The sequence below is a fragment of the Orycteropus afer genome, unplaced genomic scaffold, assembly GCF_000298275.1.
Source record: "Orycteropus afer afer isolate SDZICR_OR568_19922 unplaced genomic scaffold, OryAfe1.0 scaffold00018, whole genome shotgun sequence".
In the NCBI taxonomy this organism is placed as follows: Eukaryota; Metazoa; Chordata; class Mammalia; order Tubulidentata; family Orycteropodidae; genus Orycteropus; species Orycteropus afer.
In genome coordinates this window covers 7,640,892-7,664,560 of record NW_006921605.1, presented here as the reverse complement: position 1 = coordinate 7,664,560, position 23,669 = coordinate 7,640,892, and the positions used below count along the sequence as shown (strand labels likewise).

At 59.3% G+C, this 23,669-nt stretch overlaps 2 protein-coding genes across 2 annotated transcripts in view; one reads left to right on the top strand and one right to left on the bottom strand.

Annotated features, from left to right (window-relative positions):
* TMEM104 (transmembrane protein 104) overlaps positions 1 to 16,689 on the top strand; it is a 57,786-nt gene extending 41,097 nt beyond the window's left edge. Inside the window, exon 8 of the mRNA XM_007959675.2 lies at positions 15,929 to 16,689. Within this exon, the coding sequence (XP_007957866.2) occupies positions 15,929 to 16,689 (761 nt within the window). The remainder of the gene's footprint in view (positions 1 to 15,928) is intronic.
* A 6,515-nt stretch (positions 16,690 to 23,204) lies between these two features.
* GRIN2C (glutamate ionotropic receptor NMDA type subunit 2C) overlaps positions 23,205 to 23,669 on the bottom strand; it is an 11,656-nt gene continuing 11,191 nt past the window's right edge. The window contains exon 12 of the mRNA XM_007959876.1: positions 23,205 to 23,665. Within this exon, the coding sequence (XP_007958067.1) occupies positions 23,205 to 23,665 (461 nt within the window). The remainder of the gene's footprint in view (positions 23,666 to 23,669) is intronic.

Below are 23,669 nucleotides of genomic sequence, written 5' to 3'. Positions count from 1 at the left end.
GCACCTTTCAAGGTCACATTGTGAGGACTGAGCAGGGACTGGCACCCAGGAGCAGCGTCTTTCCCACGAGACCGCGTCACGTCCCCACAGAGCCCGGGGCTGGGTGGTCATCACCTTCAGAGCCCTGGTGCAGCGTTGTTCCCGAGTTCCACGTGGCACAGCCAGAAAACCCATTGGGCCATGGCGGCAGCCACTCAGCCTCTGCCTCCCTGGCCACCGGGGTGTGACAAGACGTCCGTCTGCAATGCCTTCTGAGCGAGTAAAGCGCTGAGGTGTGGGGTCTCTGCCCCCTGGTGGGGTTTACTATAGGGAGCCATCCCAGGGAGGGACTAGCTGCTGCTGATGCACCTGGACCTGAGGACAGGAGGGTCTGGGTTCCTGCCGCCCTGTCCACCAGCACTGGCTCTGGCTTCAGCTGGCATGTGTGTTGTTTGGTCTTTTGAGTGAGGAGTCTGCGCCTGTTAGGTTTATCCAGCTTCCGGGAGGCTGTCCCAGGACCTTACCCACCCCTCCGCAGAAGGGAAGCCGAGGTTGGGGTTCGTCTCCTCTGACCTTCTCCCCAGCTCCCTCTCCCAGTGGATGTACCCTTCACCCCTCATCAGCACTCTGGGTGTGCACTTCCGAGTCAGGACCATGTCTGATCCCACTGACTTCCAGCAATTCCGGCATCTCCACCCCCGGTTCCCCTCACTTAGGGTCACAGAGTCCCAGCCCAGGTGCCACAGCACCAAGGGCGTCCCGGCAACTTCGTCGGGAGGGACCCCTGGGGTCATCTGGCCCAGCTCCAGCCCCCGCGGGAGCAGGCTCTGCAGCATGCCCGCCAGCCAGGTGGTCCCCCAGCCCCTGCGGGTTTGGGGCTTGGAGCGCACCTCCAGGAAAGGCCCCACCCACTCTGAAGGTGAGTCCAGCCTGCAGCCTCCCACTTTCTCCCACTCTCGGTCCTTCCTTCCAAGAAGACGAGGGTGCAGCTGAGCTAAATTGTGGCTCAGCTCTGAGCCTCTGTGACTGGAAGAACACTCCTCTGTCAGCCAGCCGAGAGGAGGAGGCAGGGCGGACACCTGCCGTACCCCACGGAATGAAACCCTGTGGCCGGCACCGTCCTCAGCCGTCACCATGCTGGAGGCCGCATTGCAGCCACTGTGTCAGTCCACCTCGGTGAGGGGCTTCCTCCTTTGTGCCGACTCTTTACCGAGCACGGTGCCCTCCTCCAGGGCCCGGTCCCTCCTGGTAACGTGTCCGAAGTGCGTGAGACGGAGCGTCGCCATCCTTGCTTCACGGTGCATTCTGGCTGTGTTTCCTCCACATCAGGTGTGTCCGTCCTTCTGGCCGTTCATAGTGTGTTCGCTGTCCTTGGCCAGCACCTCAATTCAAAGGCATGCATTCCACGGTCTTCCTTACCCGTTGTCCAGCTCTCACGTGTGTGTGACGCAGTTGAAAATACCATGGCTTGGGCACACCTTTGTCCCCTTTGCCCTTTAACACTTTAAAGAGGTCTTTTGCAGTAGATTTGCCCAATTCAACACGTCATTTGATTCCTTGACTGCTGCTACCCTGGGCATTGATTGTGGATCCAAGTAAAATGAAATCCTTGACAACACAGCCTTTTCTCTGGACAGCACCTGGGAGGGCAGGCCTCCTTGTGCCCCTGCTTGGGTTGATATGTACTCATACCTCCTCCACGAGTCCCAGAGCTCTGGGTTAAATCACGTGAGTGTCGGGGGAAACAAGGGCTCGTTCCATACTACACGAAGCCCTCACTATCCCCAAGAACACAGTGTCGGGATCGAGACTCCTTGGTGCCAGAAGGCTGAGAGGCATTGCGTCAAAAGTCAGCATCTCCCCTTCTCCTTGTTATCTGTTCACGTGGAGCGTTTGAAAGGCTGGTGATCTCAGAAGAAGCGAGTGTTTGGAGAAAAGTGGTCTCCCTCCTTGCTTTTCTGGCCGGTCTGCTGCCCCAGCTCCTCGTGCCCTGCAGCTCGAGCCTTGCAGTAGGTCCCACAGCCCTGAAAGTGTGACCTGCCCTTCAGGGACTGGCCGTCATTCACCTGCCGCATCCACAGTCAGGGCAGTGCCCTGACACGGAAGCCTAGTCGAGCTTCTCCCCCTCGTCCAGGGCGACAGGAACTGGGTGCAGAGAGGTGGCAGGGATGCTCCTGCCCTCGCCGGCATGATGGATTCCTGTGTCAGCCCTCAAGGGGATGACCGCCTGGATAATGATGCTTAATGGCTCTCATAGTGCCCGCATGCCTGTGCAGCTCGTGGGTTCCACTGTCTAGTGAGTAGTACATTCATTAGAGGAGATGGTTGTAAGAGCGAGAGGAAGGGGGTGGTAAATAAAGAGGGGTTGTCTCAGGCAGGAGGCAAGATGTACCCAGACGGATGGGGGGCATGAATCCACTCCCACCTGCCGAGAGGAGCCCAGCAGCCGGGACGAAGGGCCCAGGACCGGAGGCGTCCCAGCGCCACCCTAGCGTCTGCTCCATTCTGTTGCTTGTGCCCTCACCTCCCCGGAATCAGGCTCATGGGGTGCAATTGGCTGCTTGTTGCTTCAAAAAGGGACTGCTCTTTATCATGGTGGCGGGCTGCCCTGTCCCCTCACAATAGCCGTTTTGCCTTCTCCTCCCGTGCCGAACCCTCATTCCCCAGGGCAGTAGGGGCGACCACTTAGCTCAGAAGCTACAGCCCCATGGCCCCTTCCTTCACTGGGTCCCCAGTGGAGAGGCTGGGAAGGCGGCCCCACGGCCTCCCACCCCCAGGCTCCAGAGCTCAGAGGCAGCCTGACATCACACGTTCCTGAAGTGCTGGGTCCTGGGCTGTGAGAGGCTCTTGGCAGCAGAGAGAACGTGAGGCAGAGACCGGCTCGGGAAGGTCATTGGTGCCTGTGTTTCTGGTGGTGATATTGTTGTCCTGACAGTGTTGTCTTTGAGAGCCGTTCGCCTCCGTCTCCCTGTGATCCAGGAGATAATCGGACGTCAGTCACCACCTCCCTGATGAAGCCTCTCTCCGAGGTGCTGAGGACGACAGCCTGGAAGTCATTTTCCCCTTGCAGACTCAGAGCTCTGGGCTTGGAAAGGGAACCTCTCGCCCCAGAGCCCTCGCAGGGAAGGACAAATGGCCCAGTTAAGTGAACACTCAAATGTAGCCCAGCCCGGGGTTCCGTTTCCAGCCAGGGCCACTGTGGCCACCTAGGTATTGCTCCTCTGAGATCGAGGGGAGGTGTTCTCCTCCTAACCCCAGGCCCTCCCCACCGTCTGTCAGTCTGTCCTGTGGTGGCTGTGATGCTGGAGGCTGTGCCACTTCTCTTCTGGGCTCCTAACTGGTCTTTTGAGATTTAGGAGGAACTAGAATGAGACGGCCATCTGTCTGTCCGTCTGTCGTTGTGGGATGCTGGGGTGTTCCACGATGCTGGAGGCCCTGCCACTGATGTATCAGTCCCAGCAGGGCCTCCGTGGCAGACAGATTTCAACAGTGCTTCCAGGCTAAGACCAGGAAGAAAGGCCTGGCAGACATGCTTCTAAAATTACCCAACAAGAACCATACAGACCACGACAGACCGTCAACACTGTCCAATAGCCTGCTGGGAGGCAACGGTGGACCCCAGGACCACGAAGGCCCAGGACCAGGCAGTACTTCGCGCCGTCACACACGAGGCCACCCTGAGTTGGACCCGACCCTGCGGCACCTAGCAACAACAAACCCCAGACGGCAGCGTGGAGTGAGGAGGGGGCGGGAACAGGTTGGGAATCCCATGGAATTGCCAGGCCTCGGGACTAGACAGCTCCCGCCTGCAGAGCATGGTTCTGGGAACGGGCTGGATCCTGCTGAGGGCACGTTTCCTCTGAACCCCACTCCCTCAGGCTATTGTTCTAGAACCATCTGAAGGCACTGAGCATGAAGACTCCATGCCAAGCTGTCGCTGCCTTTTCATTTGGCGCCCCCAAGAAGCAGCCAAGTGGCCCCACCCCCTTCCCACTCCCCTGCCCTCTCCCAGCCCAGGAGTCTGCCTTTCCAAGGGAGCCAGGTGGGGGGCTCAGGCGCCAGGAAAACAAGAGGGAAATGAGCACCAAAGGACCGGAAAATCTCCAATCGGCGTGCTGAGCCGGAAGCTGCCTTGTGCTTTAATTAGGAGTATGTGCTGCCATCTGTCGAGGCCAGGAAGATTGCACGACGCTCCCCCTGCCCCACCGCAGAGCGGGGCCCCAGAGTGCAAGACGCGCTGAAGAGCCTCCCGGCCAGTCTCCCCAAAAGCTCTCGCTCTGCACTCCCGTCCGTGAGTCCAGAGCACCCTCACGCTGACGGAGTAGGATCTGAAGGGTTAAGTGGCCTCTGCCAGTAGCCGCTTGCCCAGGAAATGTGGTAGAGGACAGATGACACATAAGCTTGATTGCATTATTGCTCTCCGAGTAAATTGCGCAAAACCTGGTGGGCTCGTTGTGAATGCCCAAGTTGCAGTTTCAGCTGTGTCCACGCACGCAAGGAGCTTCTCCTTTGCCTGTCGCCAAGTGACACTGTAGCTCACAGCTTGGCAGACGTCCTGACTGGCCTGCGTCGGCAGCTGGCCAGCTTCCCCACCCCGCAGCTGCTTCAGAACAAGCTGCAGGTGCTGAGTACAGGGGGTGGGGTCCAGCGGGCTGACTGAACGCCCTCCCCTTGGTCCTATCCACGTGGGTCAGATGAGTGGACAGGCCGAGCCCCCTGGCTGTGCAGTGGGCAGTGGCAGGACACACCTCACCAGGAAATGTGTGGGGTGCCCACAGGCCCACTGCAGTGGGCATCACCATCAGCATCTCGGTTGGCTGCTGTGGCCTTCAAGTGGCCTCAGAGGGTCTCCCTTGGACTAACCATCAATCAGCAGGTGACCTCAGCCACCTCGGGAAGGAGCTGTGGGGCTGGGTGTCTTAACGTCACTGGTTGGCTCTGCTGCACCCCAGCTCTGGGCCCCAGTGCACCCCACCCTTCGAGGAGGCAGTGAGCCTTAGAGAAATAAGAAGCAGTCCCTTTTCACAGAGGGGTCAGGGGCTTCCCTAGCACCTAGCTCTGCCAGTGTAGATGACGGACACTTAGGAAGGACGCAGCCGCTGAAAGTGCTGGCCCTCGCGCCCAGCAGCAGTGGCTTTAGAGCCTGGGCCCCGAGCAGCTCCCCCGCTGCCCTGGGTGCCCTGCAGGCCGCAGGGAACTCAGCTGGCAGCAGCCTGGTGCTTTCATTACCCTGCTCCTGGACCAGCTCGGCCCTGGCAGCAGCCTGCTGGCGCCTCGCTGGAGGCGCCCTATTTGGCGTTACTCAAAAACTGGTTCTTTCTAATAAAGCCGCTCTGGTGCCGCGGCTGCCTTGGCTCTGGGCTGCGGGGACCCACAGGGCTCGCTTCCCTCTGACTGTGTATTCAGAGCAGACGCTGCGAGCTGCATTCCTAACTCTGTGACCCTCAAAGTGGCTCAGCCGCCATCTCCTCTCCAGTGGTCCTGGGCAAACTTGAACCTGCCTCAGGAACCTTCTCAGCCTGCTTGCCCTGACCCCCCCTGCAGGTGGCCCAGATTTCTCTTCCGGGGCAGAGCCAGCAGGGGAGCTGGGGCCTGCGGGTGGTACCAGAGGCAGGAAGTCCCCAAGAGCAAGCCATCACTTGGATTTTCCAGTTTTCACCTGTCCCCCGAATTAGCAGCAGCCACCTGGCCAGCTGCCTCCGGAAGACCCCAGGCTGTTCCCAGTGATGTCTCCCTAGGGGACTGTTCTGATGTCTCCACCCGCAGCCCTGGGCTCTTAATGTCCTGGCCACCTGTTTTCCACCCCGTATCCTGTTGGCTCGACAGGCCAGCTTGGTGTTAGCGCTCCTCCACAGCCACTCTCTGTGGCCCCCCGTGCATCTAGTGCTTCTCAGAGGTCCAGGAGGGATCCCCAAAATGAAGGCAGCATCATCTGCACCGTCCGTGCATCTTGATAATCTTCACTCATGTGGCACCTGCCCTAGTCTCCTAGGACTGTGACAGAAAACCACAGAGGGGGTGGCTTTCAAGAACAGAATTTATTCTCTCACAGCTCTAGAGGCTAGGAGTCTTAAGTGAGGGTCTCGGCCAAGTCCATTCCCACTGGGGCTTTGTGAGAGTTGATCCACACCCCACTCCTAGTTCTGGTGATCTGTGCTGGCAGGTCAGTTGCAATGCAGAGCTACCCTGTGACGGAGGAGAGCTGCCCCACAGTGTTTCCTAGGCTGTAATCTCTGTGGGAGATTGCCAGGTCTTTACTCACGGAGCTGCTAGGTGGGTTCGAACTGTCAGCCTTTCCGTTAGCATCTGAGCACTTCACCGTTGCCCCACCAGGGCTCTGGCAAGCTGCCCTCACTCCTTGGCATTGCTCTTTCTGCTTGGGGGTGTGTCTGCCTCCGTCGCCTTCCTCCGCTGCCTGATTCCCTTTTTATGACCACTCAGGAGGAGTCGGGGGGACCCACCCTACTCCAGTATGACGTCGTCAACTGATGGCAAAAGAAACCCCTTTCCAGATAAGGTCACAGGTACAGGGGTTAAAACCCGCTGCCATCAGATCAATTCCAACTCATAGTGACCTTTTAGGACAGAGTAGAACTGCCCCATAGAGTTTCCAAGGCTGTAAATCTTTACAGAAACAGAAGCAGACTGCTTCATCTTTCTCCTGAGAAGTACCTAGTGGATTTGAACCACCAGCCTTGCAGCTAGCAGCCGAATGCTTTCACCGCTGTGCCATCAAAGCTTCTTGGTACAGTGCAACTTGCACATCCCTGTTTACGGGACACAATTCAGCCCCCAGCAGCAGCACTGCATCTGTCTTGCCCTGTTGTCAGCTAACCTGTGGTCCTTACACATTTGTGGCCACCCTCTCTACCATTTGGGGGCATCCCCTGGAGAGAGCTCCATAACCACATGCACAAGCTTTTCTGTGTCTGTTTCGTTTTGGTCTTGGTTGTTATCCTTGACTTTCTAAAAGACTGAAGGCAGAGGCCAGTGTTTCTGAGAGGACCCAGGGTCTTTGCCAAAAAGCTCATAGGCTAGTGTGGACACTTAACAGTATGTTAGGAAGATGCCAGCCGACTGCTGCCAAGTCACACCTTTGGTCAGCATCGAGGCCAGCCTGCGACCCCTACCCGGCCCTCAGCAAAGGCCACGCTCTGTCAGCCACCCCTCTCCCCTGAGTGGCCTGGTCATCAGCAGCTCTGGTTGCAGGCGACGGGCTCTGACTCAGCCTCCAGATGACACGTCCTGCTCTCCACGGAGATTGGCACGTCCCTGCCAGCTCACTGACACGCGGGGACGATAAGGCCCAGATAGTGCGGGGTCAGGGTGATGGTTACAGCTGCAGTCTCTGCCCAGAATTGACGTTCAGATGGGGGCATGGCCAACCCCAGCTTTGCAGCAGAACCAGAGAGTCGTGCCCGCCCGCAGCACTGACGTGCTCACAGTAACCCGGAGCCTTGGAGTCTGCCTCTGTACCAGGGGAATCCAGGTGCCCTTGATCAGTGAGGCCTGTCCTTACCTTCCCCATCCTCTCTCCCCCCCAGTTTCTCTGCATCTCACTGGGCGCCGCTGTCAGGAGAGCCGGACAGTGACATTTTATATTTCCAATATAATACGGACATTTTATATTTCCAGTCTCTGGGAGGGCGATTAGCCGGCCAGCGTCCAGGGCCTGGGCTTCTGCAGCCCCGCTGATTAGGAGCCGAGCCCTCTCTGACAGCTTCAGAATGAAATGTTTCACGCCTGCCCTCCCCCAAGCCCCTCGCCATGCTATTGACAGTGTGGACACGTTGAAGGATGGGAAGAACAGGCTAGAGCTCTTGATTACATCCTTAAGACATGATGCTTGCAGGACCCCAATACCTGCCCTTTATCAGATGCCTCCTTGTGACGCCCAGAGGGGAAGGCTCTGCTCTGAGCCCTGAGGGTAAATCCTTTAGCCTTGGGGGCGCTCCGGCCTGGAAAGTTGCTTGTTTGAGTGCCCTTGTCTTCTGGTTCCGTGATGATGAGTGGACAGAGCTAGAGTCCGGAAGTCACAGGGGCCAACCCAGCTCAGGAAACAGGTTGGCTTTAAATTCTCTCCTTTCAGCGGAGCTCAAAGTGATTGGTTTTTTGTCGTGATTAGTGTTCCTAGGAAGGCCAGCTTTGCCAGAACGTCTTTCTGGCCCACGATAAAGACCTGAGCTGAAGCCAAGGTGCTCCTGGTGGAGAAGTGCAGCTTGAGGGGGACACCCCTTCCTTTTCCCAAAGCTGCTGCAAAGCTAGTTTGTCCGTCCTCCTGAGGCGTGAAGGAAGTTCCCGCCCCATGGCCTGCACTCAAGCAGGAGGGCACTTGAAAAAGCAGGGACCCCACATACCCCAGAGAACCCACCCAGCCCCGTACAGAGAGTCCCCTGGATGGCAGAGTCGGGGGCAGCTGGGCCACGCGTGGTCTCAGAAACGCTGGGTGAGGTGAGACAGGAGACAGGACCCAATGGCTGACTGAGCAGGTGTGAGCAGTCTGCCCAGTGACCTCGTCCCCACGCACCCCGGCCCCCGGAGCCCCCAAGAGTTAGCTGAAGCCTGGGCCAGAGACTCTCAGAGGAGATGTTCTCGGGAGGGTTTGTGACAGTTGCTTGGCCCAGCCGAGAAAGTGTTGTCAGAGTTGTGTACAGTCCCGGTGACCCCTCCTTAGAGCAAAGGCAAATTAGCTGAGAACTCCGGACTGTTTTTCCTGCCGCCTGGGACCTGGGCTTTCAAACAGGAGATAAGATTTCTGTGACGATCAAAATAACATCTTCTGAGCAATTACTGTGGGCCTGGCTCTGCCCAAGTGCTTGACTGCACTTTCTTCTTTCATCCCATAAAGCAGGGACTCTGAGTCCCTACTGTGCTTCACCTCCATTTCTAAAGGTGGTAAAACAGGCATGGAAAGAGTTAAGTAAAACCGGGGCTGTTGTGTCGACTTCAATTCATGATGCCCTCGTGTGTGTCAGCGGAACTGCGCCCAGGGGTTCCCAGGGGCTGATCTCTCAGAAGGGTACCGCCAGGCCTTTTTCTGAGGCGACTCAGGGTGCCCTCCAGCCTTTGGGTTAGCAGCAGTCCCTGCACCTCCTAGGGGCTCCCAGAAGTTAGGTGACCCCCCATATTAGTTCCCTAGGGCTGCAGCAACAAAGTGTCACAAATAGAGTGACATGGAACTTTACTCGCTGGAGCTCAAGGTCAAGGTGACAAGGCCGTGCTCCCTCTGAAGAGTCTAGGGAGGACCCTCCTGGCCTCCTCTGGCTTTTGGTAGTTTCTGACAATCCGTGACATTCCTCGGCCTATGGCTGCATCCCTCCAGGACTGGAGTGCCAGCCTCTGTCTTCACGGGGACTTCTCCCCTGTGTGTCCAGTCTTCCCATAAGGACACCACCCTAACGGAGCATGGCCTCACCTTAACGCAATGGCATCTGCAGAGACCCTGTTTCCACATGAGGTCACGTTCAGGAGGTTCCAATGGACATGAGTTTGGAGGCCGCGCTTCACCCCAGTCCATGCCCCACCCTAGTGGCCTGCACACTGAAGGGGAAGAATGGGGATTCACGCTGAGTCAGGCCTGAGTGCTTGAGCTGGTTCAGAGGAACCGGCTTCCCCAGCACTTCCCAGGAAGCTGGAACTGCCTTCAGCAGCTGCCCCTGCCTCCACACGCCTCGCCTGCCAGACGGCCTTCTCGCAGTTGGTCACCTGCTCCTGCTTTTGAGAGCCAAGCAACTGCTCAGTCTTCAGGGATCTCAGCTTAGGCCAGTGTTACCACCCCAGCTTCTCCCAACACACCCAAGTCTGAGCCGAATCGGCCGCACTCTACAAGCCCAGGTGGAGGCAGAGAGAGGCCGTGCCTGCGGCTCCTCCAAGGGCAGTACGGTGCCAAGTCCACCCCCGCACCCGTCGCGGAGCACCAGGGCGCAGGCAGCGCTGGGCTGCACCCCATCCGTCATCATTAGCCCTGGCATATTGATTCTCTGCTTGGAGAAGAGAGCGCCTCCTTCCAGACAGCCGCTTTGACAAATGGGTCTCCACCACACCTGCGTCAGAGCCGCGGCTTGGAGCTCGCCGAGGTCCGCAGCCACACACTGGTCTAGGAGGATCACCCAGGGCCACGTGTGCAGGTCAGAGTTGAGTTGAGGGGCAGCTCCCCAGGAAGTAGCCCTGCCAGGGAATGGCAGGATGCCATGGCTGGGCATCAGGTGCGGCCTGGCCATGACCGTGGTGGCTCAGCACGGTCAGAGGAAGAGTCGGGCAGTTCCCCCTTGGCCCTTAGAGCCAGGGCCTCGCACATCCATGTGCTCTTGAGGCCCCGGGGTCAGAAACAGCAGGTATGCGGCATGCAGCCTAGCCTGGGTGGACTACTGTCCCCTCCTTCATGTCAGCGGCATTCCTTGTGCCCTCAGGTTCTGGGCCAGAGTCCACCAGGTTCCGGGGAAGCCCTTTCTAGCTACGCCTTCATCAAGGTATCCCCACTGAATCCCCCCAGCCCAGGCAGGCCTCCCCTCTGAGGGGCAGGTCACCTTGGTGATCACAGCCCAAAGAGACTCGGGTCTACTTGTCCTTTAACTTTTCAAGACACTTAGTCCAGTGTCCCACCTCACCCAATGTCTCCAGTGTTCCTGTGTACTTCAGGGCAGGTGACAACAGGGTTACAGCTCGGGGACCTGGGCTAAGGCAGATTCCCAACAGGTGAGGTGCTTCACAAATGCACACATGCCCACACGCCCCACAGGGCACATGGTCACCAAAGATGGGTCTCACCATCTGTCCCTACAGCTAATGTGGCCATTAACCAGCTAGCTCTCTTTTGTGGTCTTCTATCCCTATAACTTCCTCCTGGACCGTTGGCCCCAAAGTCAGGAACCAGGCCCAGAAGGGTGCCTGGCCCACGGTAGGCACTCGGGATGTCTTCACTGGATAATGGAAGAATGGTCCCGGGTAAGCCCCACGGGTGCCACAAAGCCAGTGTGCTTCCTTCCACACAGGCTGTTACTTCAGATATTATCAGAGAAGTCTGACCCCTCGTCACCTTGCAGCTGAGGCTCTGAGGCCCGACAGCCACTCTTCATGTGACAAGGTGTCAGGCCTCCGCCCTGAGTCTTCCCTGGCTCCTCACAGCATTTCCTCACCCTTTGGAGCGTGACTCCCAGTGTAGAGCGTGACTCCCAGTGTAGAGCGTGACTCCCGGTGTAGAGTGCAGGGCTGTGGGTGAGGTTCAGAGCCACCCGAGCCCCCTGGGGCGCATCAGAGGAGAAGGACCAGGCTCTGCCCTCGGGCACCTGCGGCCTCTCCTGGGGACAGGCACCCCCACTTCTGATGGCTAAGTCCTGCTGGTCTCATCACCAGGCTGGCTGGAGAGTGCCCGCCTTCTGTGTCCACCCTGGCCCCCACATGCCTCCCCGTGAGGTGGGCAGCCAGCTGTCAGTGGGGCTGGGCCCTAGTTCTGGTTACACTCAGACCCTGTGCTCGGTCGCGCTGTCCCACCGTGGCTGTTGCTTGCAGCCTGTCATCCTCGTTTCATCTTGATTTATTATCAGAGCTAATGAGTTTTGGGAGCAGCTGTCTCGCAGGGACAGATGATCAATCTGGGAGATGGCTATTGAACTCGCTCCTCCAGAGTTGGGGGGGGCCAGGGATGGACCTGTCTCCCGACCCTGGGCCATCTCAGAGCACCCCCAGCCCAGCGTGGCACCGGCTCGCCTCTGTCCCGTGAAGCTCGGTCAAGGGCACGGCTCGTGCCTTCTGCCGGCTGCAGCACCATTCCCCTTTCCCGTCCATCCCAGAGAACACTCGGGGGTTTGAACCTAGCCCAGCACCCACCCTGTGTCCTCATGGGGGTAGGATCTGGGGGCTCTCGTGGCACACTCTCCCCACCCCCTCCTGCAGTTCCTTGGGCACCCCCCTGCTGAGCCTGGTGGGGTCACTCCCACAGTTACCTCTGCCACCTACCCACCCACCTGCAGAGCTGGGTAGGGTCATGTCCTTGCAGAATCCGTCCCTCACCCACTCTGAGCTGAGGCCAGGCTCTTGGCTGGGTGCTCTCTGAGAGCCAGGTCCCTTTCCTCGGGAGAGCTGCTCAGCCTATAGTCCCAGCTCCGTCTTGTTTGGCTCTGGTTACTGTCCCTCCCAACCAGTGTGGCGTCGTCCTGGGAGCAGTCGGTGCCTGGCTGGCTCCTCAGGGCCTGGCCAGTACCCCACACGTAGCAGGTGCTCGGTGTCCACAGGACCGGGAACCCCTCTCCTTGAACGTGAGTCCTGTTTTTCTCTCCCCACAGCTGGCAGCGTTTCCGCTGTAGGAGCTTTATAGCAGGCACTGCAGTGTTACAGTGGGAGTGCGGCCCCTTGGAGGGCTCCCAGCCGCTTCCCCCATCCCACCCCATCTTGTCTGGAATCAGCAGCCCCAGAAAACAGCCATTTCCCACCACTCCCGGGATCCTCTCCCTGGAGCGCCTGGCATCTTTGTAATCTTTGGCAGCTGCAAACATCTGGTCCTGGAGGGTGGTTTGGGGTTTGGGAAATACGCACATCCTCCACTTTTCGAAAGTTTACTTCGTGCCATCTCACTTTTACAGAAGACCTACATTAGTACCTGTTTTTGATAACAAAGAGGATTTTCACTTTCATGAAAAAAAAAAAAACAGAAACTAGTGCCCGGCGTTGGTTTATCAGCAAGACAGTGTACCCCGAGCACGAGACGGGTGCCCCCATCTCCTTCCCCAGGAACTACACTTAGCATCAACTGCCACAGCTTTGAGCTGCGCCTGTGAACACTATGTTAGTGTTATGTTAGGTTTTATGTGTTACTTGGTAGGTCATTTTGGAGGTCTGGTGAAAAAACAAAACCAGACTAAGTGCCATTGAGTTGATTCTAACTCATAGCAACCCCCAGCAGGTTTCCAAGGCTGTAAATCTTCACAGAAGCAGCCTGCCTCATCTTTCCTTCCTGGAATGCCTGGCGAGTCCGAACCACTGACCTTTCGGTTAGCGGCCAAATGCCTTACTCACTGCACCACCAGGCTCGTTGGGTCTGAAAATGCTCAAAAACTTTTCCCCTATAAATTAAAGTTAATTGTTTCTTTGCATTACACCATTCGGCTTAAGGAACACTCTGCTTTTAGACAAAAGAAAAGGCCCAAACTTATGCCACTGATTCCTTTCTGACTCATAGTGACTCCCATTGGGTTTCCAAGGCCGTAAATCTTTATGGAAGCAGACTGCCTCATCTTTCTTCCAAGGAGTGGCTAGTGGGTTTGAACCACCAACCTTTTGGTTAGCAGCCAAATGCCTTACTCCCTGCACCAGCAGAGCGCCTTCTGCTTTCAGATAGTGGAGATATAAATTGAAAACTTGTCTGAAACCATTATCAGGAGAGTGTGCTGGGTAGAAGGAGTTGCCGCTCAAAGGCGTGAGATGAGCTTTCGCCGTGCTCACAGCCACGGCTTTGAGGGGCACTCTCAAGAGTTCTAGAAAATGTTATCATCACCGTTGACATAAAGACAGCTTCCTGAGACAGCCACTCTGCAGGGCCTGCTGGCAGGTATACTGATGTTTTCTCTTGAAAAAGTCAGTCTCCTTTCTCTGGAAACATAGGTCATAAATTGATTGATTAACAGTCAGGAAAGCTCCCCTGATCCCAGGGGCGACAGGTACTCCCCTTCAAATGCCCGCATTTCCACAAAAGGCTGGGGGCCTAGGGAGACGAGCAGGGGGGGTTCCAGCCAGCATGAGGTGGGGGAAGAGCAGGAATAGGGGGTGCCTCTTCCTCCCTGCTCACTCTTGGGGCCCCGGAGCCCAGGCCAACCTTAGCCACAGACGGCTGGTTCTCCACCTGCCTCTATGCTGGCCCTAGGGGCAGCACCGGGTCACGAGGTGGCACCCCAAGTCAGTGGCAGCCAGAAGGATTTGAATCTTCTTACAGTGGCACCCCCTGTGCCCTGTCCCCACGCCCTGCCCATTCTAAAAGTTCTGGAAAATGCTGTCATCACTACTGATAAAATTCAGCTTCCCGAGACAGCCACTCTGCGGGGCCACCACTGGTATAGATTCTAGGCTGCTCTCCTGGTGTTTGAACTGTCTGCCAGCCGCCTGAATTACTCATCACCAGGCCCCAGGGTTTCCACTCTGCCAGCTACAGGGGGGATCCCCTCCCACCCACCTCATGCTGCTTTGTAACCCTTTCTGGCCCAGGACAGACTCCTGGTGCATAGTGAGCCCTCCCTTGGGCCCCCAGCGTTCTCTGTGACTTCCACAAAAACCTCTGCCTGCTCACCCCTCCACGCACTCCCCCCTGCATGCACCTGCCCTCTGTGCCCCTGCCCTTCCACGAACTCACCCCCTCTTCCCCCACACATGACCCTCTGCATGTACACATGCACACACACGGGCACCCCCACGTGCAGCCCCCTCCCCAGGCCCCCTGGGTTGTCCCTGAGGTAGTGAGGAGGCCCACAGGCTGTCCACCCCTCAGAGGGTTAACCCTGGGGCAGCTTCTGGCTTTCCCCTTGACTGAGTGGCACTGGAAGATTTGTGATGTCTGAGCGAGTGGGGACAGTCACAAGGCCCTTCAGAGTCAGGAGCGTGAGGACAGGGGCGGGAGTGCAAGCCGGCTCCAAGAGCAGGGAACAAATCATCATTTTATAGGCTCCCCGCCCCCACCACCCTGCAAAGTGTCAGTGTGGGAAGATACTGGTCGGCTGCCCACGGGTCCCAGGAGGACCTCTTTCTGCCAAGAGGTCGGGAGTATGAGGTGGCCTGAGGGGACATGGCAGCCACCCGAGGGGGGCAGGCCCTCGGCACCTCTGTTTGGGGTCCACTGCCGAGGCTCCCGAGCTGCACCCACTCGTGGCTTGTTGGTGCCTCACCCAGAGGTGCCACGGGTCCTCGGTCTCACCCAAGGAACTGGAGAACAGGAGCTGTGAGCTCCAGAAATGGAGACCCAGACAGCGGGCTCCCTGTGTGTGGCTACAGGTGGCAGGCCTGGCTGATGAGGATGGCATGTGCCAGAAACCAGAGGGACAAGGAAGTGGGTGCCCGGTCGGGAAGTACCATCAGCCACTGAGGGTTTGGGTGCCTGGGGCACTCGTCCGTGTCTTCCTCGGTTAATGCTGAGAGCTGCGGTGCATCTGTGCGGGCTCTGCCCTCATGGCCTTGTAGTCTGGACTGTCAGCCCGTAGGAAGGGCTGTACTCTCTGACAGGGGGCTGCAGGCTCCTTCCCCTTGGGCAGCAATCCAGGGTCCAAGTCACTGCCCTGCCCTGACTGTGCCCGGGTGACCAGAACGATGAGCCACGTCCCTCCAGCCACTCAGAGGACAGCATGGCCAGCCCTGACCTCTAGTACTTCTTCCCTGCAGTGACCACTGGCAGCTTCCAGCCTTGTCCGGGCCCTTGGGCACACCCTCTGCTCCCTCTTGCCCATGCCCCCCCATTGCATCTAGCAGATGCCCTTGGCCCCAGACACCTGCTCCCTTCTGCTCTGTGCCCCTCTCCCCCTCACCCCCAAGCTCCCCAGACACTTGGTCCCTAAATCAAAGGAGGGAGGAGGAGCTGCCCCCTGCCCCCTGCCAGGAAGCCCTAGATGACAGGGAGCTGGGCAGACTGGAGACCGGGGTCTGCGTCCTCCTGGGAGACAGCTGTCTCGGCAGTAGGTGGACCACCTCGGTGGGCGTGCAAAGGCTCCCCCAGAGAATCCTTGTCTGCCGTGGTAGGCAGGATGGGGTGAGAGAAGGCACCCGGCATTTGTGGATCAGCAGCCCTATCGGCCTGCCCGCCGTGTGGCCCTGAGAGTGACATAATTTGCATTTAACAGTGGGCCTCCAGCCCCTGCTCACCACTCCCCACCCATCCTGCCCTCTGACTGACCCCCTCTCCCCCAGGTCCTGCCCCCCGGCTGACCCCCCTCTCCCCCAGGTCCTGCCCCCCGGCTGACCCCCCTCTCGTCCACAGCCTTCGCCGTCATGATCGTGCTGGCCCTGGTCCGCATCGGGCGCGGGCAGGGGGAGGGCCACCCGCCCCTGGCGGACCTGGCCGGGCTCCGGAACCTGTTCGGCGTGTGTGTCTACTCCTTCATGTGCCAGCACTCGCTGCCGTCCCTCGTCACCCCCGTGTCCTCCAAGCGCCACCTCACGCGGCTGGTCTTCCTGGACTACGTGCTGATCCTGGCCTTCTACAGCCTCCTCTCCTTCACCGCCATCTTCTGCTTCCGCGGCGACAGCCTCCTGGACATGTACACCCTCAACTTCGCGCGCTGCGACGTCGTGGGCCTGGCCGCCGTGCGCTTCTTCCTGGGCCTCTTCCCCGTCTTCACCATCAGCACCAACTTCCCCATCATCGCCGTGACGCTCCGCAACAACTGGAAGACGCTCTTCCACCGGGAGGGGGGCACGTACCCCTGGGTGGTGGACCGCGTGGTCTTCCCCACCATCACGCTGCTGCCCCCCGTGGTGGTGGCCTTCTGCACCCATGACCTGGAGTCCCTGGTGGGCATCACGGGCGCCTACGCGGGCACCGGCATCCAGTACGTCGTCCCCGCCTTCCTCGTCTACCACTGCCGCAAGGACACCGAGCTGGCCTTCGGCGGCGGGACGGCCAACAAACACAGATCGCCTTTCCGCCACAGCTTCTGGGTGGGCTTCGTACTGCTCTGGGCTTTCTCCTGCTTCTTCTTCGTCACGGCCAACATCGTCCTCAGCGAGACCAAGCTCTGATGGCAGGACTACACGTGCGTCCATGGTGACGAGCATGGTGGCAGCCCCCCACCTGACCTCCGCACCCGCAGAGCCAGGAGCTGGGTGCCTCCCGCACCCTTGTGGGGCTAGACAAACCCAGGCACGTGGAGGGACTGGGGGTCCACCCCCCACGCGAGATTCCGCACCTCGCCTCTGTGTAGCCCTTCTGGGTCCTTCTGCGAGGCTGAGCCCAGCAGCCTGAGCCCAGCAGCCTGAGCCCAGGAGTTGTCACGGGAATCGTCACCTCTGCGTGGTGCTGGCACTGCTGCTCGTTTGTAGGGGACACTGTCCCCTCAACACACACACGGCACACTTCCTGTTCTGGGAATCGGCTTCCTGCAGCCCTCCTCCCCAGGCCGCCATGATGGGCAGGCCCCCCTTCCCGCCAGGCCTGGGAGGCGCTCACTGCCACTGTAGAGGAGGGCAGGCACAGGAAGGGGTCGTCGGCAGCAGGCTCCCTCGGCCAGCACTGTGAGGGCCTTGATGTGGCGCGGCTCCCGAGTGGCTCCGGAGTAGCTGTCTGTCCCTGCCGTGGGGTTCACAGCAGCCCCTGGGCTGGGTTTAAGCTCTGAGCGGTGACGCCTGAGGGAGTCTCTGTTCCCAGCTGCCCGCAAGGAGCCTCGGACCTCGTGCAGTGTGGGAGGCTGCTGGAGAGAGTACCCCCGTCCCTGAGGCCTGGGGCGCCTCTGGGCACACGGCAGCCGCGGGCTCTGGGCCCCCACTCTGGAAGGTCCGGCCTGCAGCTGCTGGGCTGACCTGGCCCCCCTCCAGCACTGACGGGGCCCCAGGGGAAGCAGCTGTGGGTGCTCAGTGTCCCTCCCCTCTGTCCCCCTGGGGTCGTGGGGCTGGGAGTGGCAAGGACTCTGTGCCTGTGCACGGAGGGCCAGGTTCCCAGCTACCTGCCCAGGGCCCCAGCCCCTCCTAATCACGCGCGCACCTGCTGGGCCAGGGACCTCGGACACAGGTGACTGATGGACTCTGCATTTTCAACGTGCCTTCTCCTGCTTCAGGGCCCGGGGGTCCTTCCTGACGCTGCTGCCCCAGCCCTGGGCCTGGTCTCACCGTCTGGAGCCTAGAGCTGCCTCTCAGGTGGGGGCCTCGGGCCCCTTCCCCTCTTTTGATTTCAGTGCCTTGCTCAGCCCTCGCTAGGGAACTCTGCCTGCCCCCTGCATCAGTCTTTGTACCTATGACAAAAGGGTGCCTCCAGGTCTCCTGGGGCTGAGGTAGTCTGTCTGAGGGCCCAGCAGGCGGCAGGGGCATCTGCTTGCCTTAGGGTGAAGTGTGCTGGGCGTCGCAGGCAGCATGACCTGCCACCTCGGGCCCTGCAGCCTGTGCCCATGAGGGTGCTGCCGTAATTGCCACCATCCCTGTCCTCACTGTTCATTCCCTCCCCTTCAGCTCCCCCAGCTCATGCCCTCATATATTTTCCGTCCACGTGACACATAAGGCCCCTTCCCCGTCCACCATTGCGAGTGCTTCCTAGGATGCCCTGCCCCAGCGTGGCAGCACAGGGAGGGCACCCAGGTGGCAGTGCCAAGGATACTGAAGACCGTTGCCAGGCCCTCCCTGGAGCTGCCCAACTGTGTGTTGAAAACTCAGTTAAAACATCTGTACTTACCCTCCTCCAATTACATTCCCTCTTGCTTAAGGACAAAGCAAATTAAATCATCCTGTCGCCCCAGGCTCCAAACCAAATTTTGGACGCAAATGTATTGGCGTCATAAAGCCCAGGTTGATTTATGAGTCTGGAACCACACGGCAGAGGAGCAGGGCGGCTGTGTGCCTGCCACCTCTGCCGGGGCAGCCCTAGGCCTGGGGGGGAGCTGCGAGGCCCTCCCCACTGCCACCCATCTGGGGGTCTCTTGGCTCCTGAGCGTTCACCGTGCTGGCTTTGCTGCTGGAGGTCAGAAAGAGCACTTCTTCTCCACCCCCGAGCACTGCCAGCCAGAGGGGCTGCGGCAGGAACAGAGAATGCCGATGGCTAGGAGGCCCCCAAAGGAGGTTGGCCTGCGTCCGTGCGTCGGACCTGAGTGTCTGTATCTCCTTGGTGAGGTGGGCAGGTGGCTCTTCATGTCCAGTTCACAGGGGACCCAGAGTTACCATGGCCCAGTGAGGCTGCAATGGGGCAGAGGACAAAAGAGGAGGCTGGGCCGGCCTGGCCCGGGAACTGGCGTCTCTTTGCAAAGAATGGTCTCTGCAGCTTCCCCCGCCCCACACCCATGTCATTGGGCCCACACTGGCCCCAGGGCAAGCCAGGTGAGGGTGGGGCCCGAACGCTCCACCTGGCTCCCTGCCTGAGCCCTAGAGCCTGTGCCAGCAGCTCCTGGCTGGTCCCCACCTGAGATGGGGCAGATGGCAGGCGGGCAGGCACTGCCTAGTGGTGGGGGTGGGCAGTGAGCACCTGGCCAGACCCTTGGCTGCACAGCTGTTCTCACCACACGGGGACCAGAGCAGCCTCCTCGGCAACAGGCAGAAGCTGAAGTCAGCCTGGGGGGAGGACAGATCTCTGCCCCGCCATGGGGAGCTAGCCTGGAGGAGGATGCCAGGCCCTGAGCCGTGAGTCCATGGGAAGCAAGCCGATCCCTGCCCCGGCCACGCTACTCAAAGGCTGGCTTCTCTCGGGGACCAGGACTGCCAGAGGAGCTCTGTGATCCCTGGGAGGCCGCGGGCGTCGGTGACAGGCTGGAAGCGGGAGGGGAGCATCAGTCGAGTGTGATGAGTGCCAGGCACACCCCCCACAGGCCTCGGTGGCGTAACCAATGGTCGAGCGTGTGGACTGAAAGGTCAGACGTGCCACGGTGACTATGTGGCCCGGGTAGATGGACCTCCATGCTCCACTCTCCTGTCCCTGTACAGGGGGGTGAGAGCACCTGTGTCCCTGACCGGGTGGGAGTCACAGCACTGAGTCCATGCCTGCACAGAAGTGCTCAGTAAAGCCATTCCTTAACAGACACTGTCTGCTTTGTCCCTCACCAGCGATAACTGAGGTTACAGCCAAGGTCTGCCCTCCTACACACACACCCCACACCACCACCCCCACTTACTCATTTCCATCCAGACACCTAGGTAGCATCAAAGCCTCCTAACAAGCCAGGCGTCGTCTTGCAACAACTGCCTGCTGCCGTTCAGAAACAGGAAGTAGACTTCAGTTCAGGGTCCAGAGGGCTCAGGGAGGAGGGTGAACCCCCACGAAACTGAAAGACAGCAGTCCCCTTCCAGAGAGTAAGATTGGAGCCAGGGACTCTCACTGAGGATGTCATGTGCCCTTTTCTGAGCTCTGCACCTGTTCTGGTTACCTAGTGTCACTCTGATAGGAATATACCACAAATGGGATGGGCTTAATAAACAGGAGTTTATTCTTACAATTTGGAGGCTTTAAGTCCAAGTTCAAAGTGCCAGGCTCTAGGGGCTGGGTGAAAGCCCCTCAGCCATGGGCTTCAGCTCTGCCCCCAGCTCCCAGCCCATTGAAGCTAGAGGCTTTTCTTTGCTCAGACAGCTGCTGGCTGCTGAGGCTGACAAGCCCAAGTTGACAAGTAAAAAACGCACAGTCCCGATGTTACCAAACCACACAGCAGGCCATTAATTCAAGTCCATTGTAAGTCCCAAAGTCAGCAGAGGATGGCAGGCTGCTGAACAAGGACATAGCTTCATTCAGGGTCCAAGTGTGCCAAATGCTAGAGACCATTCCCAACGCTGCTGCTTATATATGGGAAGCAGACCACATACCCAAAGGCAGCTACCAGCTGCTCCCAGTAGATTCCACCATGGAGTTGATGACCAGTCTCATCATGGGGAGTACTACATCCAGCTGCCCAGCCACTCAGCCAGGCCCAGCCAAGTTGACACAAAAAACATAACCACCACAGCCCCCATCCCGGTCTCCCAGATGCCTGCCTCTTTAGATAAAGATGGGCTGGCCATGCACTGTTCCAACTACAAATGAGAAAAAGCAGTTCTGGCAGTAGCAGGTGGGGCAGGGTAAAATAGTTTCCTCCTGCTGAGACTAGACCAAGAGCCTCTGTCCTGCCCAAAGAAAATCACATGGGGGTGCCTGTTCAGGGGTTCCCACCAGCTCTTTGCTACCCAGTCAGCCCCTCATTTATGATGATTTTAACCTGTGGCCTCCCATCACTCTCCCATGCTTTTGGCTGTCTCCTCTCCTCTGCCAGGCTTTCTGGCCCATCCCCCAGGACCCTTCCTTGATGCCCCTTGAGGAGCGGTAGGGATGGTGGCAGAAACAGGAGACAGGCAGTGGGAGTCCGTCCTCCTGACCCTGGCCCAGGCTCACCGTCCCTCCAGCAGCCGTTCCTAGAGAAAGGATACGGCAGCCAAGCGCCTGGCCTCAGGAGCAGGTCGGGCCCTCCTTGCAGCCAGCCAGCAGCAAGCAGGCTTGGCTCACATTTGGCTTTTAATTATCGTTCCAGTGCTTGGTTATTAATGATCACGGCAGTGAGAGAGAGCAGCCGGTCCTTAGGACTCCTCCCAGCCTCACCTGCTGCCGCCTTCCCCCAGAGCTGCATTCAGCCTGACTCAGGGAGGAAGAAGGGTCAGGACTGGAGGCTGGGGGGCAGGGGGCACCAGTTTAACCCTCTCACCCCCAGGGGCTGCAACCAAGGTCAAACTCCCTTCCAGAGCGCTGAGCACACACTCTACCTGTTGCTGGGCACCTGAGGCCAGCCTGCGTCCACACCACCACCGAAACCCACAAGGTAGAGAACAGGAAAGTGAGCAGGAGATGGGTGGGGTCCAAGGAGCTCTGGGAGCACAGTGGTCAAGCATTCGGCTGCCAACCCACCCAGCTGTTCAAACCCACCCAGCAGCTCTGCAGGAAGGAGACCCGGTAATCTGCTCTCGTAAAGATTTCCAGACTGGAGATGCTGTGGGGCAGTTCTAGTCTGTCCTCTAGGGGCGCTGTGAGTCAGAATCAACCAAAGGCAGCCAGCGACACAGACGGTCCACCCCTCCTTGGGGCCGAGCTTCCAGTCGGCAGCAGAGGCTTAGGGATCCCGAGAGGGTTCCGTATGGTGGAAATTTCCCCCACCCTACCACTTCAGCTGCCCTCACCCCTAAAGCCAAATTAACAGTTCCGGTTCCCATCGCCCCAACCCGAGTGGCAGGAAAGGGAGCCCGGCTCCCTGGGAAGCAGCAGGATGCCTTGGAAAAGAGCCTTGGACAGAGGCCCACCTGGTGCTCACATCTCGGTTCCCTCTCTGTGACTCAGAGTTCCTCTCTGCCCTGCCCCAGCCACCTCGTGGAGGCCAGCAGGAGCTCGGGCTTCACACTGCCAGCTGTTAGGAAGGGGTCTGCTGGAACCCACAGCGCCCACCATGTTTGTGGAATGAATAGAAAGATGGGCGTTTGGTCGTTTCAGAGTCGTTGTGGGGGTGAAATATGATCACGATGTGAAAGCACAGAAAGTGTAAGCAGGAGCCCAAAGAAGATGGGCCAGGCCCAGTGAGAGGTGACAGAGAGGAGGTGGGTTGGGAGCCCCACCTGAGAAGGTCAGAGAATTCTCTGGCAGGCCACTCCCCCAGGAGTCCCAGCTCCAGGAGGTAGGGCTGTGCCTGACCCTGGAGGCCACCCAGGCCGAGTTGCCAGAGTGCAGCCGGTAGTGTTGTGCCATACATAGCAGCCAGGGAGGGAATGCAGTCAGGACCCAGCCACACACAGGGCCCCACAGCAGACGTCCCTCCCCACATCCCACTATTGACATGGTCAGGGCCTCCTAGGTGGCCCCCGGCAGGACAGGATACCCACAGCCCCTGGCAGGAGACTCTCTCTCTGTTCAAGGAGACCAAGGATGGACTCTATCCATCACCACCAGAGCCCCCGTGCTGAGCACATCCATCACATTTGGCACCAGGGGTGTGGGAGCTGGGCTGGATACCAAGGGCCTTCTGTTGCTGCCGGAGCCTCTCTCAGCCGGCCTGCTCCCCAACCCCTCCCAGGTACTCTCCAGGTGAAAGCCCCCCCAGAGGGAGCTACTGGCCTGCTCTAAACAGCACTGTAGCTGGGATACTCCCATAATGCTCCTGTTACCTCCAGGTTGTAGAGCACCCCATCCAGGGAGGGCAGAATGAGGCAGCCGGGCCCAGTGGATTGTAAAAGGTGTGTTTAATGCCCCGTGCTCTGATGGGAAGAAACTCCAGCCAGGTGGAGCAAGAGGGAGGACGGCCCTGCCCACCCCAGACTCCACATCAAGCCCACAGCAGCCAAGCCAGCCACCAGCTCACACCAGAGCAGGGAGACCCTGGTGGGTCTGACAACCACCACTCCCCAGGACTCCAGGCTGAGCAGGAGGGCTTTGCTGGAGAGGGACAGCAACAGCCCCACCTCCACCGGGATCTGAGGCTACTGTGGCCAGAGCTGACCTGGAGGACACTGTCACCAGGGCCAGGACTCCTGGATACCCAGAGCCGGAAGAGCCAGAACGTGCCTGCCAGGCACAGTCCAGCTGCCAGGATCCAGAAAGGCTGTTGCTTCTGCCAACCACCTCACACTTCCGACTCCAAACTAGAGAACCGCCTCCAGCTGCAAGGGCGCGGGAAGCCGTGCGTTCCACAGGCCACCCTGCTGCCCTCGCCCAGCCCCCCACTGTCCCTGTAGCTTGTGCTCAGCCCCAGGGTCCTATCTGTGTGCCCCTGAGGCCCCCAGGCGCCAGGGAGCCAGGGGCCGAGGTGGGGACAGGGTGAGAGGTGAGGGCAGACAGCACCCCAGCAAAGCGGCAAGTGAGCACGGGCGTGGAGGCAGGCGTGCTGGCTGTGCGGCCAGGTAGGGGTCCCTGCAAAGACATCCCCTTGGCAGGCCTCGTGGTAGGATGGCAGCCGCAGCGACGGCGCTGGTCGCCCCCAGACCGGGCGGGCGTCGCGGCAGCAGCAGGTCGGAGGAATGCACGCGGCAGGCATTGAGCTGGGCCGAGCAAAGGCCGCAGCCACCGAGCTGGGCAAGGAGGAGTGGCG